We start from the raw sequence: 18,266 nt of genomic DNA on the forward strand, positions 1-18,266 counted from the left end.
GCCCTCAGTGCAGCTTGACTGTCACTGCAGATTGCGATGCGCCTGCCCTTCAACCGCTCGTCAATCACCCAGTTTGCCACCCTTAGGATCGCATCAACTTCGGCTTGAAAAACCGTTGCATATTGTCCCAAAGGAAAAGTCCACTTCTCGTTTTTATTCGAGAGGTAGACTCCGGCTCCAGGACCCTCTTCTGTTTTTGAGCCATCGGTGTAGAAGACTTCCGTATATCCCGCCACGCATTCCTCTGGGTCTTCCCAGTCCTCTCTACCAGCACATTACTGTGCTGTTATGTCCTTCGGAGGTATTCCCTCAGACTACTGAGATCGTGAGGCAATTTTTGTAGTTCTATGAGTCTCACAAAGGGTTTAAAATGTCGATGGGTACTGCGTGAAAGCGCCTTATCGATATACGGAATATACCCACTTCCTTCCTAGCATGTCTAGTGACTTTACACTTTTGCCATGTTCAATGTTCGATGTGAACTGGCTGATGTAGGCTAAGAGCCGAATTTGGTCTGTTATCAAGGGAATATCGGAAGAGCTTGATTCTCAGATACGCAGCTAATAATTCGATCATGGGCGCTGTAATTCCATTGAGTGGGATTCAATTGTTTTGAGAAAAAACGTCAATTTGCGCAAAGTCTTGTATGAGTGGAATGGAGCACCGTTCCGAAATCATCTGAGCATGCAGGCGCCTATAATCTCCATAAAACCGCCATTCGCCATTGGGCTTTGGAGTGGAGATGACCAACTGCTTTTGAAAGGACTGCAAATACCCTGCATGTTCAAACAGCGAGCTTCTGGGGTGGTAGAGGATGCACCTTCCAGAAGATTGAGGAATCAGTAATGTTAATGTGGTGCTGGACTTCATGATTAAATGGTTGAGAGAGATTACGTTCGGTAGTAATGTTGTGAAATTTTTGGTGGAATACGCGAATGCGTGGATCGGCAACATCCTCGAAAATGATAGAATGGGAGTTTTGTTGCTCGAGGAAGCTGAAATTTTCCCTGATGGCCGAAGAGAGCTTGTGGGGTCGATCAAGAATGTCTGCTGCTTCTTTACTATCAGCCCATAGTGACCCAGGAAGTCTGCGCCTAATATGGGAATACTGATGTCAACCAAAATGAAGCTCAACGAAAAGGTCGGACGCAAGCCAAGACTCATCACTAGTCGAAGCACCTTGCCAGGAACTGACAACGATGAAGCAGAGGTAGTATAGTTGGCGTGGTATACCTCACAACAATTTGAGAATTTAAAAATTGGAGAGTATTGCTAGATTGTACTATCTTTGATTAAAAATTTGTCCAGTTTCTTATTTGCAGTATGTCTGCCGAGGGTGCTGTCCCCAAAGTGGTTAAATCTACAAGTCATTTAGCATCAAGATGTAGGAAATATGTTTAAATGGCAAATGCTATCCAATCCAACATGAAGAGCTTCCGAACCTTCTTGGATAACGTCACCACTTCTTTTCCTATTGAGCATAAGGTCAAGAGGTTAAGAGACGTCTCTGTATCAAAAGTAATCTTCTACTCACTAGAAATCCTAGTTATTGGATACAAATTCCAAGAACTTAAACCCCACGCAACAGTTGAAACAGGATTTCAATACAATATGTGTATGTCAACTGAACGAAATTATCTTTTATCTGAATGCACTTACTATTTCACTGCATCTCCCATGTTTCTATTCAGAACCATAAATCCAGGTAAAGTCTAGAGTTTTCCAAGAAAAGGAAACATGAGTTATTCCGTTATAAAATGATGATAAGCTAGATAAGCGCCATTATACCCAAATCACTTTTGAACCATTTTAGATGAAATTTTATAGCAAAGAGCTCTGAATTATCCCCGCTTCTAACTGAATAGTTTTATTCGAACGGAATTTGCATTCCCTTTGATTCTCATTCCAAAATGAATATTAAGTGCAGCTTGCTTTTCAGCTGGAGCACATTTTATCTGGTCAAAATGACTGGAATTTCTTTGAAAAGAGAATGGAGTTGTAAATTTGATATTTCATGGAGATGCCTTTGTCTGCACAGGATAAGCCATTAGAGCTGCTATGACCCGTGATGATTATACGAAAACTCATTCAATTTTCATTTTATTACTTTATTTGATGCAAACATACAATTCGTTCTCTGTGTGTCTTTCGAAGAGGATTCGCTCTCGTTGAAATATCGTTTCCTAGACTTCTTTGTGATATAGAATCCATCCTTATTACTTCTCTGCACTTTATATGCTCAACTCACCCTTCTTCTTTGCACGTATTACCAGTAGTCAAAGTAGTTCCTTTGTTTTATCCTTTTTCTTTCCTTACATACATTGTATTCCCACCTTGGACAATGGGGCTAGACGTACACTATGTAGGTCACATTCTACGAACAGGATAAGAGTAATCCACTGAAACTGATAGATTTATTTTTTCATGCAATCCGTCAAGAATGACTCCACCTTTGACAGAATAGAGAGGCTATAATGTTGCACTTTAGTAGTTACGACTTATGTTATTGCGATATGACCAAAAGACCTTCCAGGTTGGCCGAAGTCCATCAAGTCGGATAGTTTTTTTGCCATCGTCTAATCGTAGAAGTTGTTGTAAATGGCGCCCAATGTGGGGCCCATGATTCGTTAGGTTCGGGACGAAACATCGTTTGATTCCCTTTTCGGGTTTCCAACTTCGTTTTGGTGAGTTGGTTGTTTCCTCTTTAAATGTTGTTTAAAATTTAGAGAATCCTTAGTTTGTCATCTAGTTGAGGTTCAACGGTGAACTTGGACTTGGAGTTTGAAGTGTGGATGCAAGGAGAGCCTCTCAGATGTTGCTGAAAGTGCTTCCAGGCGCTGACAAGTGTCTTGCTCTGACTTTCATTTGTTTTGACCTTGAGGCCTTCTGTCTTACAAGGGAGGCCCCCTTAAGCCCCAGGAATACGGGCCTGGTCTACTGGAGGCTAAAAGGTTGTTTTATATATGCTTTTGAGAACTCATTCTTCTGGATTTTATGTGAGTAATGGTTGTTTTGAAGACTTTCGCCTGGTCCTTTCCTTCTTGTAGCGAAAGGCGGAAAACAAATTTCTACCTCTGTGTCATATTGACGAAGTGGAGAGAGGTGGTATATCTGGCTGCCTACAATATTTACTTCTTTCTGACTTCCGATGTCATTTATGCAAGCGGAAATCTTTACGTTTCGATATTCATGTCGAACTGAAAAAATGTCATTTCTTCTCTTTCGGAAGAAGAATCTCGGCTGGTTAGAAACCGACGTGTGTACCTGGCTGTTCCCAATACTTCGCCTCCAGCCAACTCAATAGCAATTCCTCTTGCGGAATCGGAGTCCGTCTTCAAGTCTGCTTATGGTATGTACAACGTTCCCGTGGCGGTCAAGGAGAGGACGGAAGGTGGCACGCACTCTTCCTGGTTCAGGAGTACGGTAGTAGCGAGATGGCCCGACTGGAAGTGGAAATCAACTTGCAGGAGCTGAAAGAACGGCAGGGGATCAAGGAATTGTACTATCGGCAAGGAAAGAACGAAAAAACGGCAAGACCCAATTGTGCACTTTGCGGGATACGCCATTCCTAATTTCCTGCAGTTTAAGTTATTTTCCAGCATAGTTGCCCATATTGGAGTTGCATTGAGCCGCACAGAACTAACTTCCCTTGAGAGTGGAAGGCGTCGGGTTTGCCTCGACCCACCAATGTTCGGTAGTATTCCTTCGCCTTTTTCAGAGACAAGTAAAAAGGGAATACATTTGCTCATATACATACAATATTTTCCTCTTTTCTGCCAATTTTTAACACCCCTTACCTTTCGCAATATACTACTCCAAGTTGCCTCTTTCCCTCCTCGAAATACATTTATTCCGAACTCTTGGCCACGTTCGAGAGAAGAATCCTCGGAAGAATTTTTGGCCCCCTACATGAGGATGGATGATTCCGTAGCCTATATAACGACGAAATGTATGAGCGATACCATGACCGTCAGGTTGTGGATAAAATCCGGCTCAATAGGCTACGGTGGGCAGGTCACTTAATCCGTATGGATGAGGATGATCCACCCCGTAAAGTCTATAAGGGCAATATCTATGGTAGAAAAAGAAGACGAGGTAGACCCTGCCTAAGATGGAGCGATGGCGTAGGTCAGGACGCCAGACAGCTTTTAGGAATATCGAATTGGTGGATCCCGGCGCAAAACCGGGATGTCTGGAGTTCCTTATTAAGGCAGGCCTAGACCGGATACCGGTTGTTGCGTCGTTGATGATGGTGATGATGACGAACATTTACATAACCTTTTAAAATTTAAAAATCAATCGTTTCATTATTTTATTTCTCAAAACCTACCATCTGTCACCTCTCGTTAATAGTTCGAAAGCTCGTCTATATATTTGCATACAAATTGTCAATTTGAATATAATAACAGTGTTGTCATTAGTAGTAGTTTATATTAGACATATATCGATATTTCGGGAACAAATTGTTCCCTTCTTCAGTACCGGGTGTTGGTCCCGAAATATCGATATATGCCGTATAAACACAACTACTAGTGACGGAGACGGTATTGAGTTTTAATTTCTAAAAACTTCTGGTAAAAATATCCGAACACGCATTGAGTATAAATATTGAGTGTAGCATGACTGGTCAAAAGGAGACATCGACTTTATATTTAAACTTGGCCGTTTCAGATGTTTCGGAATGCAGAGCTAACGGTTGGTCTGGTTAGGGCGACTGAGGTTGCGTTTTTGTTATAAAGACTAGCTGAACCGGGTACAGGCTCATTGGAGGAACAGCTGATGAATTGGACCGAGTCGTCAATCGATAAGTGTATCTCGGAGAGTAAAATAGTGTCTCTGAAGAAAGAGTATGCATCTTTTGGAAAATTGGTAATTTTATGAAAATAAATCCGTGAATCAAAATGAGAGAAATTGTTCACATTCAAGTTTTGAATTTCTAAGCGATTATCGGACAGTGAAGTTGTGTCTTGACAGGGAGTAAAAGACATTGTGAATTACAGAATCGTAAGCTTGTGCTATAGAAATGAAAAATTATTTTCAATTCGCTGGGTTTGGCAATGTCCAACAATTTTTAGAGGAGATCACTGATTCTCACTAATAGGATCAATATTCAATGAACTGATAAAATGAAATAAAAAGTGAAGTAGTGAAGCTTAAAACTAAATATGTTTCTACCATATTTAATCACCGATTTGGAGAAGGACGTGTAAACTTTTCTAAGTGTCCTTCTTCGTCGCGGAAAACTATCCTGTATTAGAGAACATTTCTAGTTTTTATATGTGGCTTAGGATAGCCACTTAGCTTACGTCACACAGAGCTCTGGGGATAATGGTCAAAAGTTTTCTTCTCTTCTTTGCTTTCGTTTCGTTAATTTTGATATTGCATTTATTTTGTTTTCCGACATTATTTTTTCTATCTTTCTTTTCCCAACTCGGCAGCCCTTCTGCTCCTCGGACAAAATGTTGTTGGTCTCCAGGTGCGCATTGATCCTTCCACTAATAATGGACGTGATAAATTTGTAGAGGGTTGGGGAGCAAGTGATCGGTCTTGTGTCTGCGGGGTCCTGCACCGTGTCCTTCTTCTGGGATAAGGTAGGTAATCCTCGCAGTGAGGAAGGGTGGAAATTCCTCCGGCCGACTCATGACCTCATCTATACTGCGTGCCAACCGACTGTGTATGCTGATAAATTTCTTATACCAGAAATTCTGCACCCGATCCAGACCTGGACCCCTCCAGTTCTTCGAACTGTTTATGGCTCGTCGAACTTCCTCTTCGGTAACATCCGCAAAATTCATGCCAGGCGTATTGGCATGGCGGGTGCCTTCGGCGGTGACCCACTCAGCACGCTGGGCGGGTTACCCCCAAAGTCCACCCCAATACTCTTTTGCTTATGTCACCGAGAACTGTATTGTCTGGGCGCTCTGTTGGGATTCGTTGAGAGATCTGAAAAGGCTCCGCTGGTTCCTCGTGTATGCTGCATTCTGGACACGTCTGGAATAACTTTCGCCATACCGTCGTAACCGACTGCATATGACAGAAAGTTTCTGTTTTAGTGTGTCCAGAATTTCAACTACGGGTGTCTCACTGGGGATGGCATAGTTCCGGTAAACCCTCTGCATTTTATTTCTCACCCGTCGGCTGGCATTGCCAGTGCTGATCTGAATCAGTCTAGCAATGTCCTGCCTTAGTGAGTCCCGCCGACTATCCAGGCGAATTTTGCATGGTGGATCTCTTTGGTCACTCAAACCAATAACACGATAGAGATAGAATTCCCGAAGTTGCTGGAGATGCATAGAGCCTGGGAATACCTGGTCTATGCAAAGGATCCATATCCAAGAATTCTATACACGCTCTTTGGAATTCGTCCCGAACCTCAGCGGAAACCTCAGCTGGACGGTGGAGAAGAGTGCTTCGGCGAGTACTGAACCTGTTGCCTTCAGTGCGGCGTGGTGTTGTTGATGCCGCTGCCTTTGCCCCCAACGACTCTCGGTCACTAGTTTCCCCGATGACCTCAAGTCGAACACGTTCCCTGATGGTGGCCGGGATTGTGTCGCTGCGAATAATAAAGCGGTACTGGTCTGCGACTCACTGCACAGTCACGTGCGCGAATTGCGGGAAACGCTCGACGAATCTTTGGTGCAACAAGGGGCGGTAAGGTGTTGTACCTGCCCGCCCCTGTTATTTCGTAGTAGGAGCGGATGATGAAGAGGTTCATTTCTTCAGTCCATTTCATTCGCTTCCTACGCGAACCTGCCGAAGTGGTCGCTACAGATTGTGGCGAAACAAATGGGGCAGGCGAAGCTGTGCTCCTGGTCGTCGTGGCGCCTAGACGTCGAGCCGCCCCACGACTTGCGGTTTCAACGCTGTGCTGTCCATTACGAGAGCCCGATCCAGTCATCAAGTCAGATGATTCCCAACGGTTATCCGTACCAGACCTCAAATTTCTTCTTCTTCTCATTTTTGGTGGTGCATTTTATCACTAGCTGCCAGGTGTTGGGGTAGCTTCCTTAGTGAGTAATCTGCAAGACTGCAAAGTTCCTGCACTTTCCTCACCTACCCCCTGATGGCATACAACCATTCAGACTGAAGCTATCCATCCCTCCTCCTTTCACAACCGGGCTTGGGACTGGCTTCGGCAGAGTTCTATCTTTCTTTAATTTTTTTTTATTATTTTCCGTATTTATTTTATTATTTTAAAAGATCGAAGGGCCCGCAACAATTTTGCTCTGAATATGGAAGGCAGTCTGGTACTGGCTCTTGAGCAGGATGCAGTGGATATTCGTTTCTTAGCTGGTTTCCGGTGACCAACATTCTTGTCAGTCCTTACTTTTCTTGGGCCTCCGACGTCGACGTTTTCGACGCTACCCCCAGCTCGACGGCAGTGGATTACAAGGTGGAAACCACTAGTCCGTCTGTCACATGCTCTGGGTGGTCCCTGCAGTTGGTTTCAGCAAAGCGGTGCTACGGCTGCCACCGATTGTACTCACGTCGGCAGCCACTGTCACCTGACTGCTTTTCGTTGTTTTTGCTTTTTAATTGAGCCCATATTCTGGTCCCTCGAGTAGTCTGAAGGTGCCAAAAGTGCTTAGTGTTCGCATAGTAAAGGCCACGCCCACCAATAGGGATGTTGGTCACGTAGGCCTCGGCGTATGCTATTCCACCTTGCCTTGGGGTCCTGATTACATCTTCTCCAATGCAGGAAACACGATCCCCAGACTGTTGCATCGGCTCATAACCCTCGCCCCCTCCCCAGATCCAGTTGCCCTTAGCACATGACCAGCAAGCGAACAGAGCCTCGTCAGTTGGATGAGCCTACTCCCACCCCAGCCCTACACACTCTTTGTAGGTCGGAAGACGGATTCTAGTGGCCACTGTGATCTGGTCGTGTGAGGACTTGCTGTAACCTACACCTGAAGCATAATCAAGCCAAGCCGCTCGACCCTGAGTCTGTGATGTGAGCGCCATCAATGTCACTTTGTGCCTACAGAGCGGAAAATTCAATTTTACCCAGAATACTTTTGTGACCTTTTCTTCCTTAATTGCGGCCTAGTTTGATCCTGTCGTGTACGTGTAATACAGTTTCTTGCCATGGCGCTCAAAATGGTTGCAAAGGTACGTGCGATCATTCCAAGGTACTTCTCCGTCTTCGGTAAAGTTTCCATTGTCATACATACTGCTATTTCGGGAAGAACTTCTTCCATTTCTCAGTGTCTGTACAAACAAGGACAAAACGTTTATCAGGAAATATCAGTATATGCCTTAACAAAAAACTACTACCAACGGAAAGGATGTCTCTAATTAGCGGGTTTGTTAGTGACATATGTTTTGAAATTCGACAGTTTTTTTATATAATAGTTCTCAGTTCTCAGGAATGTTTTCATACAATACAATACTGTAATTAAATAACAAACATTTCCGCCCAAACTAGAGAATTGTAGTGAGTTCAAGTGGAATGTAATTTTTATTTTCTTTCCCGGAACTGCTACTATGTGGCTATGTGCTATGTGGACACTATGTGGCTGTTTAATTTGCCAACAAATGTCCAATAAACGTCCTCACTTCGCGGAAAATTTTGTTAATACAGCCGGTGGTATGCTTTTACTTCTCTGAAATTTGTCCAGCCATTTCATAATATCAGTTCAGATATGAAAAATTCCGAAAACTGCACAAAAGCAGGAATACTTCCACCCTCAGCAGCAAAGCTCATGAATATGCATTTTCATGTAAATAGGATGACATAAATCAGTTACAAACCGAAAAAAATAAATAGATATTCAGATAAATTCTATGCAGAATGAAAATAATTGTATCTGAACTTTAATAACGAAAAGATAACAATTTACATACTTTTGTGCATACATGAAATTCAATCAACCGAAATGAAACTGAATTTTATATTATTGTATGTATATCAAAAGATTCAAATAGGATATTGATAAATTCTGGAAAATTCTGGTATTCGGCATTATTTCGGTTGATTCAAAAAAATGCAGCCGTTAAAATGAGAGACGGACTATAGTATGCCAGTACTAAGCAAAGCCAATAACGAATATTCCTTTCCCAGTCATTGTGGAACATAGCACCCAACATACAGTCGCAATTATCCACGTTTTAAATTCAGGATACCGCATCTAACCCCTAATATCTTTTAATTTAGTTCCAGATATGCTTATGAGCAGTGCATAGGCAACAGTGCGAAGATCAAGTGTCATAAGACATCAGCGAACTTTGTTGAAAATGTGGTGCAGATTCTATCCAGAGAGCGTCATTTTCATAATTGCAAGCGTTACGAGGACCTGCTTTGTTCCAGCGCTGAAACGAATTCTATAAATGTGTTTGTACTTTATTCAATTGTTGTTATTTCTTCGATTTTTACGTATATTGTGGGAGATTAAAGAAGTATATGTTTATTAAAAGCTGTTGGGTTTTTCTCAGATTTTTTCTTCCAGGACAGAATCCATGCGACGGAAAGGCAAGGGTTTACATAAATTAGAGCCTTAAAATTTCGCCTTTCACTTAGCCTGAAGCCTTACTTGCTCCGTATCTAGTAATCAAGTTCGAGTGCACACCCAACCCAAGGTGTAACTACCGTGACGAGAGCTGAATGGTCACATGGATTAAGACGTGGCCGTGAACGGTGAATTCTGCGTACCAGGTGAACCCCCGTTTCAACTAGCCTTGTCTCGGCGACAAGAAGTTCTGCCGAGATCTACATATATGCCCCGGTAAAACAAAGACCATGGTAGCCAACTATGAAGAAATTGAAAACTTAAAGTACAACAGAAAACAACAATACTTTGACCTTGACGATCCAGGCCTGAGCGAAGGGCCAGCCGTAAGCTCTTCGATGGAGAAACTGAGTATAGACTCAGATTCTCCACTTCAAGAAGTCCTTAATAGACGAGCCGTAGTAATCCTCTTCTGTCAACACTCCTGACTCCGGGCTCCAATCGGCACCACTTGTCGAGGCTAAAGATTTACCTATGGAGCGGCCTTAGGGTAAAACAATGCCTCTGGGCAAAAAGTCTTCGGCGAAGGGGATCCCTGGCAAATCGTATGGGTGGGTTTTGCATGAAGACACCAATCCATCCGGTACTATTCGGAGTAGTGTGAGTGGCTCAAGAGGAAACTCCTCTAGCTGTATGGACAGGAATTATACTACGCTTTGAGTTGTTAGGTGTGTACTATATAGCGAGCTACCATCGTTTAAAAAGTCCTTTCTCTGGCTTGCAGAAGAAAAGCGTAAAGGTTCTGAGGCTCTGGAACAACTTAGAGTCCAGAATAACCTCAACACCTTCACTTACATGCTATTAGGCATCAAAGCAAGACGAAGAGCCGATAGGCCGGGAACTTTCTTCCCTATCGGCATTCCTGAATCTGATATTAAGAAGGTTCGGGAACAAGCGGGCTACCGGCTACTACGGGCTTGCGGCGGTCACATTACACAAGTTTCGGCTTCTAAAATCATCGAAGGGGACATTCAGCCCATGGCATCTTCGTTTGAACCGTAGATGGGGTGCCATATCTCTCAGGTAGATTAACAGATTAACATCGGAATAATAGCTGCAAAACATTTATATACCTCAAACAAGAACCATAGGTTGTTGGTGGAAAATTAGGGAATTAGACTTTCGACATGCTGACTTGTTGGATACGAATGGAAGTGATAGACTCCGCTCCTATATGGTGATTTCAAAAGACCTCCAAGCTATCTTGTTGACCTATATGATGGCGACACCACAACGATGCCAAAAGTAAAGCCATGGAAATAATAGCAGGATGTGATACGCCCGCCACATAAACTGGGGAATTTCCAACATCAACGCGAGAGAGTTCTCCGCCTCGGTCAGATTCCAGTTAACCCGTTGGGGAGTTCCATCCCCACGTACTCGAGGAGGGCGATCAGACCCGAGTCTGCAAGGGACTCATCTGAAGTGGCTCTGTCACGAAGCCTCACCGGAGGTTATCTGGTACCAAGGGAACCGGGATGGCCCTCTGAGAGCATATGCTCCAGGAGAATTCCGGGAGGATGTGTTCTCGGCCCGGTTATTTGCGGTTGGCTCCCTAGTGGGAGTTTCATGGTGGTTGTGGTTATGCCTACATCGCGGGCAGAGCTCCTCGGAGCTCGAGCGTAGAGTTGCGCTGTACAACTTGGGTGCCGTACTCCTTAGTTGCGGCAGAGGTGTTAGATAGGCCTCGCATCCACTGGTATGAATGCTGAGCCTGCACTCAGTATAAACCAGGACCGCTGTGTTTGCATGGCGGGGCTCTGATTGTGGTCCCAAAATCAATCCGTGTCCGAAGAGGACCGTGGGATTATGCCTTCACGGCAGGTACTCACGTTAAACTCCCAGGACTTTCATCAACGCGAGAGAATCGAGATTACTAGAGTGTCTGATAGGAATCGAATCCCCAATTCGGGTAATAAATCTATTTTCTTCAACGTTGTCTGGTAAGAGGTCATCGACATCATGTTGTTATTCCCCGATATTACGGCTCTTATCGGAGAGTGGAGAGTATCATACTATATCATGCTTCCGGATCACAAGCGTATTGATTTGACCTCCGCCAACTTCTTTTCGGGACCCACGTAAGACAGATTGAACAATGTACAAAACAGAACTGCGCACCCGAGTTACGACCCCTGGGAGATGCATCAAATCCATTACTGGAATTGAGAAAACAAGCCAGATAATCACAATTGGCATGAGAAAAGTTTTCGAAGAGAGCTGTCCACTCATGCTGCCAAAGAAGAGTAAAACATCATGGTTGAACTCGGATTTGGCAAAACAGAACAGAACGACAAGGGTGCTCTTCAACCCAGCTTTAAAGTCGCATTCAGCTACTCGCTCGATTCGCTACAAAGGTGCTTAAGAAACTCTCTCTTTTGTGAAGGGATCAACTTCCTTCAGGCAACCTCAAAGCTAAGGCGGATCCTTGTCAAAGAACGTGGCCAACAGTTGGGTTATCTACGTTTATATAACTAGAGGTACACAGAAAGCGATGAAGAAATGACAAACCATTTGCTTGAAGTGCACTTCCCAGGCGGCTTCCAAAATCTCATCTCGGGGTTGACAGATACACACAGTCCTCAACTGGAAGATTGAACTCAGGAATACAAAGTAGTTTCACTGGAACGAGTCAAATGGGCATTTAACCCCGTCCATAGATACAAGGCTGCAGATCCGGATGGCATTATTCCTGCTCTAGTAATAGAGGGAATGGATGCCTCGTGTCTACACTTTCGGAATATATACCGTGCTTGCCTAGCAGACGTTTATATTTCAACTAATTTTCGTCATGAAAAGGTAAAATTTATTTCTAAACCAGGGAAACCCAGATACACCGACGCAAAAAGCTCCCGAGCGATTAGTCTAACTTCCTTTCTGCTAAAAGGAAAGACTAGTCGATCGGTTCGTAAGGGATACATATATCCGTAGGTGGCCACTTCACTGTAGGCGACATGCCTACCAGAAAGGCAGATCTACGGAGATAACACTTCATGACCTAACGGCAAAAATTGAGAAGACGATATCTTAAGACGTATTAATGGATAAACGACCCTGTTTCGTCGTTTTCATGCGCCTGTTTATGTTCGACAAAAATACAAGAATACGGTTCCTCATAGACGTAAGAGCCGATATATGCGTTTGCTCGCGCTCAAAATTTCAAGGACCATGTTGAAAGGTACGGTTCGAGCTGTCGGCTGGAAACGAAGCAGTAAAAGCATACAGAATCGCTAACCTCACACTCAACCTCGGCCTTCTACGGGATTTGCTATGGAGATTTTGTTAAAACGGACGTTTCTAAACCCATACTTGGAGCGGATTTTTTTGGCACATTGAGGACTCCTTCCAGATCTTCAGCACGGTTGTTTTCGCGATTCAACAACTGTCCTTGCCTGCCAAGGAGAGATGGCAGAATGTACAATCCCGACCATCACAACAAGTACTGGAGGGACCCCCTATTACAATATCCTACATGAGTTTCCGGGAATAACTCGTCCGGACGAAACTGGAAAAATGGGGTGCCGCCGAACTAGGCATCATACAGTCACAACGTCAGGACCACCACTTGCTTTAAAGCCCAGAGGATTAGCTCCGGACAAACTGAACATCATGAAAAAGGAATTCAAAACCGTGATCCAGCTTGGATTGGTGTCTTCATCAAATAGTCCGCGGGCATATGGTGCCTAAAAAGAATAACGAGTGGAGACCGTGCGGAGATTGTCGCGCACTCAACGCCTGGACTTCCGCCGACTAGTACCTAGTTCGGAACATCCAAGATTTCGCCCAAACACTCTATGGTAAAACTGTAGACAGCTGTAATAAGAGCATTTAACCGTTTGGCTTTTACGAGTGTCCGTTTATGACATTTGGCCTACGGAATGCGGCGTAAACGTTCCAACGATTTATCGACGATCCTTTGAGAGATTTGGACTTCTGCTATGTCTAGATCGATGACATATTAGTCGCTTCATCTTCACGCGAAGAGCACGCCAACTATTTAAGAACTCTGTTGCAAAGGTTAGAAAAATACGGAGTAATCGTGAATCCAATGATATGTTTTTGGTCAGCGCGAGTTCAGTAGGATACCTATTCTCAAAGGGGAGGACACGTTCCTTGCCAATCAAAGTCAAAGCGATCCAATCATAACCGCAACCAACTAACGCGAAGCAGTTTAGAGCATTCTTGGGTATGTCAATTTTTGATAGAAGGTTCATACCCAGAGCAGCAGCTGTACAGGCACCACTCAATGAGATTATCCATGGACAAATAAAACGAAATTCACAAATCAACAGATCAGCGAATCTACCGCAGCTTTTGAAACTTCCAAAACGCACTTGGACCGGTGACGCTGCTTGCGCAAACAAAATGTGACGTACCTTTGACCATTTTCTGTAATGGATTGGAGCAGTTCTTCAACAGCGAATTAGTTGCCGCTAGCAATTATTGGTTTTTTTTAAGAAAACTCCGTCTAACCGAACGTAAATACGGAGCGTATGACCGGAAACTACTGGCTATATACCTAAAGGTAAAGCACTTCCGTCATATGGTTGAGGCAAGGGAGGCTACCATCTTTACGGATCACAAATCGCTAACCTCCGTCCTCCACAAAAAGAACGAATGCTCACCATGACAATTTCGCCATCTAGATTATACTATGCAGTTTACCAGCGATATCCAGCACGTACTAGTTGCGACAATGTTGCCGCGGACCCATTATCGCGCATTGAGGAGTCGCAATCTGTTATCGATTACATGAAGCTTGCAGCACATCAGTTCGCGAAAGAAGAGGTCAAAATGCTACAACAAGGAAACACAAGGCTTCGATTAAAACAATTCTAGGTTCCGGGGGTCAACTGCAAGCTATGGTGTGATATATCTACTAGTACCATCCGACTTTTACATCACTCAACTATTCTGAAAAACTGCTTACAGCTTACACTACTTATCCCACTCAGGAATAAACGTCACCGTTAAACTGGTAACACAGAGGTATGTTTGGTCATCTATCAAAACCAGTTCCAGGAATTGGACGGTTGCGGTAATTCTCAGCGAGCAAAACTGACTCGTCATGTGATTGCATCAGTCGGGACTTTTGCGCCATCATTATCTTAATTCGAGCACGTTCATCTGGATCTTATGCCTTATAGCCAGGGGCAACTGCTACTACTGTCTGACCATGGTAGACCGTTTTTTACCTTCGCCGGAAATAGGACCAATCTCCGACCAAGAAGTCATCCCAGTTCCCAGAACGTTCCTTGACACAAGGATTTCCAAGTTCGGCATACCACTTCGGACCACCGCAGATCAAGGAAGATAGTTTGAATCGAAGTTGTTTCAAGAACTCAGCAACCTGACCGATATAACCCACATCAGAAATACAGCATACCATCCGGTAGCCAATGGCACGGCCATGCGTTTTCACAGTCAGCTCAAAACAGCCATATCACGTCACAATAGCCGCTGTGCCAGCCATTACGCTTCGCAGGTGACTTACATTCCAACAACGAACAGGTATACACGGCTAATTCTTCCAACGAGTTAGACAGCGTTTCCAAATGTTATGTGCAGTCAATGGGAGTCAACATGACAGCCAAAGACTCTTCATAATCCAAGACCTGGCAACAGTAAGCCATGTCTTAGACCGTAACGATGGTCTATATATATTCCAACAGCTCCAACTTGTGTCGTTTCCATGCTATTGGGACTGTCCTCCCGGTATGCATGCTTCAAACATCCCAACAAAGATGTCCGGTCCACATTTCACGGCATTTTTTGACGAATAACGCCTGGATGATTTTTAACAAGTGTGACATCAGGGCACCCAAATAAAGAGGAAGTCTTATTCAAGTGGCGCGACTGACCGTACGGAGATGGCAACTCCAATACCTTGTAGTGCCGCTGTACCGAAAGAAAGCCCAGTCAAAATTGCTTATCTTGAGCAGTTGGATCCGGACACACACCGAGTGCAAGTGTATTCGACCGTCTTAGCTAAAGCTGAAGAGGGAAGGTTATCCAGAGGTAACCAATGCCTGGATAGGTACCATCTCTGTAAATGCTCGAGGCCAAAAACTCCCTGAGCAATTTACGAGGAAACTCCTTAGCAGCGGGAGAATCAAAATTGAATGGGTAGTATACAGGGTATGAGTGTGGATAGTCCCCACCAAGTGCTACAGGTGTCTGGACTATGGACACACGTCAGCAGCTTGCAAGGGACCGGACAGGAGGGCAGCATGCCAGAAATGGGATTAAGGTCATCAAGCGAAGACCTGCAATGAAAGCGAGAATTGCGTTCTTTGCAGGGATCGTGGCACGTCTGGTGAGAGCGTCGCACTCACTACGGGCTGAGCACGATGACCGATCTTCAGAGCGGAATTGGAAAATGCTGGGGTGCGAATGGCATGATCCGCATTTTGCAAATTAACATGCACCGAAGTGCAACCGCTCACCAGTTGCTAGCACAGTTCGCTGCGGAAGTAAATGCTGATCTAGTGCTAATTAGCGAGCAATACCGAAACAAGGCTCCGGCCTCATGGTATCTCGACTGATCGGGCACCGGTGCCATCTGGGTTCGGGACGGCATTCGACTTCGCGTTCTTGCCGTTGCCGTGTTTAGGGATAACGTTTCTTAGCGTTTACCTTATGCCGAACGAGACGATGCCGGACTTTCGCCGCCAGTTTGATGATCTGAAGGACGCCGTTTCGAGCACGGGGGGACGAATCTTGGTAGGCGGTGATTGAATGCCAGGGCCCTTGAATGGGGCATGCCTCAGTCAGACTCCAGAGGGAAACGGAACTGGGCTGGTAGTTTTAAACATCGGATCCATCGCGTTCGAACTGGTTGACGCTACTTTCCGGTGAGCAACAACGCGAGGCTCACCCTGCCTGCGGAATGTCGCGAGGGTGAACATCGGGAAGTTCATCGAAGCTCTTGGGGCAGACAGAGCCGCGCTGGAGTACATTCCAGGGGGTAGTAGCGTTGCAGCTAACACCGTCGTAAATTCAGTGATGAACCTGATAACGACAGCGTGTGAGGCTTCCATTCTTCGGAGGGGCTCCACCCGCGACAGGCCTTCTATGTACTGCTGGATGGCAGAAATTTCCGACTTACGGAGGAAGGATCATAAGACCCCCGTTTGGCACAACGTTTGTACGCCAACGAGGAGGCATGCGCCATAAAGGCACAGTATAAATCAGCAAAAAGGAGACTTCGCAGCGTTATAAATAAAAGCAAAGCTGGCGGCTGGCAGAACCTTGCTAACGAAGTGAATGAGGACTCGTGAGGGAAAATCGGGGCCCTACGGAGGCCATGCATAGAAAGTGCCGACCAGATGGACCGCATCGCATAGCGTCGAGGATTGCTCACTTTTCATAATGAGAGAGTTCAAAGAAACGGTTCTCACTATGACGACGGATAGTACTCCTCATAACGCTTGATGCCAGAAATGCCTTTAATTCCGTAAGATGGACTGATATGCTAGGCACATTAGAAAACTCATTCCACGTGCCAATATATCTCTTGCGGATATTGAGGAACGCTGGAACGCTTCCTATGATAGTCGGCTGAGACTCGATATGCCCGAAGAGTCACGCCTGGTCGGTTTTGCAGACGACGCTGCGGTACTTGTTGCCGGACGCACTGTTGGAAAGGCGCAAACCAGACGCTCACGGTCTTAGCCTTGCGCTGGAAAAAATCGAAGTAGTCATCTTGACCAGAAGGAGCATTGCGACCCTGTGTTCCATATCGATCGGCGAGTTGACTATAGAGTCAAAACCAGCGGTTAAATACCTTGGTCTAATGCTCGACTTGGAGATGAGCTTCTTCGAGCAAATCAAAGCAGCAGCGGCGAATGTTGGGGGCTTGATATCTACTAGGAGACGTCTGCAACGCAGTCGGTTCTGCTCTATGGCGCGGAGGTGTGGGCTGATGCCCATAAGGAGGTGCATCGTAAGCGCATTGCTCAAGTGCAGAGGCGGGGAGCTTTGCGAGTGGCGTCTTCTTATCGCAATGTCTTCGAACCGGCCATGATGGTGATCGCAGGAGTGATCTCCGTTGCCGTCCTTGCCAAGGAGCGCAAAGCTATCTGCCGTCGTACGGGCGAGAAGTTAAGAGAGGTGGTCGCCCGTGAAGAACGACAACGCACTCTTACTGAGTGGCAACTCTCTTGGCAAAATGAGCCAAGGGGCAGATGGATTGCGCGGCTCATCGACAATTTAGACCCGTAGCTGAACTGAACGCACGGTGGGATTGATTACTTCCTTACCCAACTTGTAAGCGGTCATGGAGGTTTTCAGTCTTACCCGCACAGGATTGGGAAGGTGCGATCTCCTGATTGTGTGTTCGGCAATGGAGTGGCGGACGATGCTGTACACACCTTTTTCTCTTGCGAGAGGTGGGATGGCTTTCGTCGGCAGACAACATTGTCAGAGAGATGCTGAAGAACGCTGGCAGCTCGAATCGTGTTGCGCATCATGTTCGGGCTCTTCTTATTGCAAAGAAGATTCAACTCGACCGGCGGAGGGGTCGGACGGTATGGGGTTCCCTGAGCTAACAACAAGTCCTTTTCTCCCCTCCCCTCCCGTTGGTGGAATGGATTCCCTGACTTGAAGGCTCCCAAAGCCAGGAGAGCGGGAAGGCTAGCCCGAAGTAATGTGTCAAACGATTCTAAGCTAGTTCTCTGAGGACAGGGAGGTGTTTAGTTGGTAGTCCGGCAACGTACTCTTGCGGGAGTCCAACACTCTAAACGCATTCACCTACCC

The 18,266-nt window shown here is 45.3% G+C and overlaps 1 protein-coding gene across 1 annotated transcript in view; it reads left to right on the forward strand.

Moving 5' to 3' along the window:
* LOC119651647 overlaps window positions 1-9,416 on the forward strand; it is a 79,150-nt gene extending 69,734 nt beyond the window's left edge. The window contains exon 4 of the mRNA XM_038055323.1: window positions 9,158-9,416. Within this exon, the coding sequence (XP_037911251.1) occupies window positions 9,158-9,395 (238 nt within the window). The 3' untranslated portion in view covers window positions 9,396-9,416. The remainder of the gene's footprint in view (window positions 1-9,157) is intronic.
* The last annotated feature ends 8,850 nt before the right edge of the window (window positions 9,417-18,266 follow it).

Source organism: Hermetia illucens, chromosome 3 (assembly GCF_905115235.1).
Source record: "Hermetia illucens chromosome 3, iHerIll2.2.curated.20191125, whole genome shotgun sequence".
NCBI classification, from domain to species: domain Eukaryota; kingdom Metazoa; phylum Arthropoda; class Insecta; order Diptera; family Stratiomyidae; genus Hermetia; species Hermetia illucens.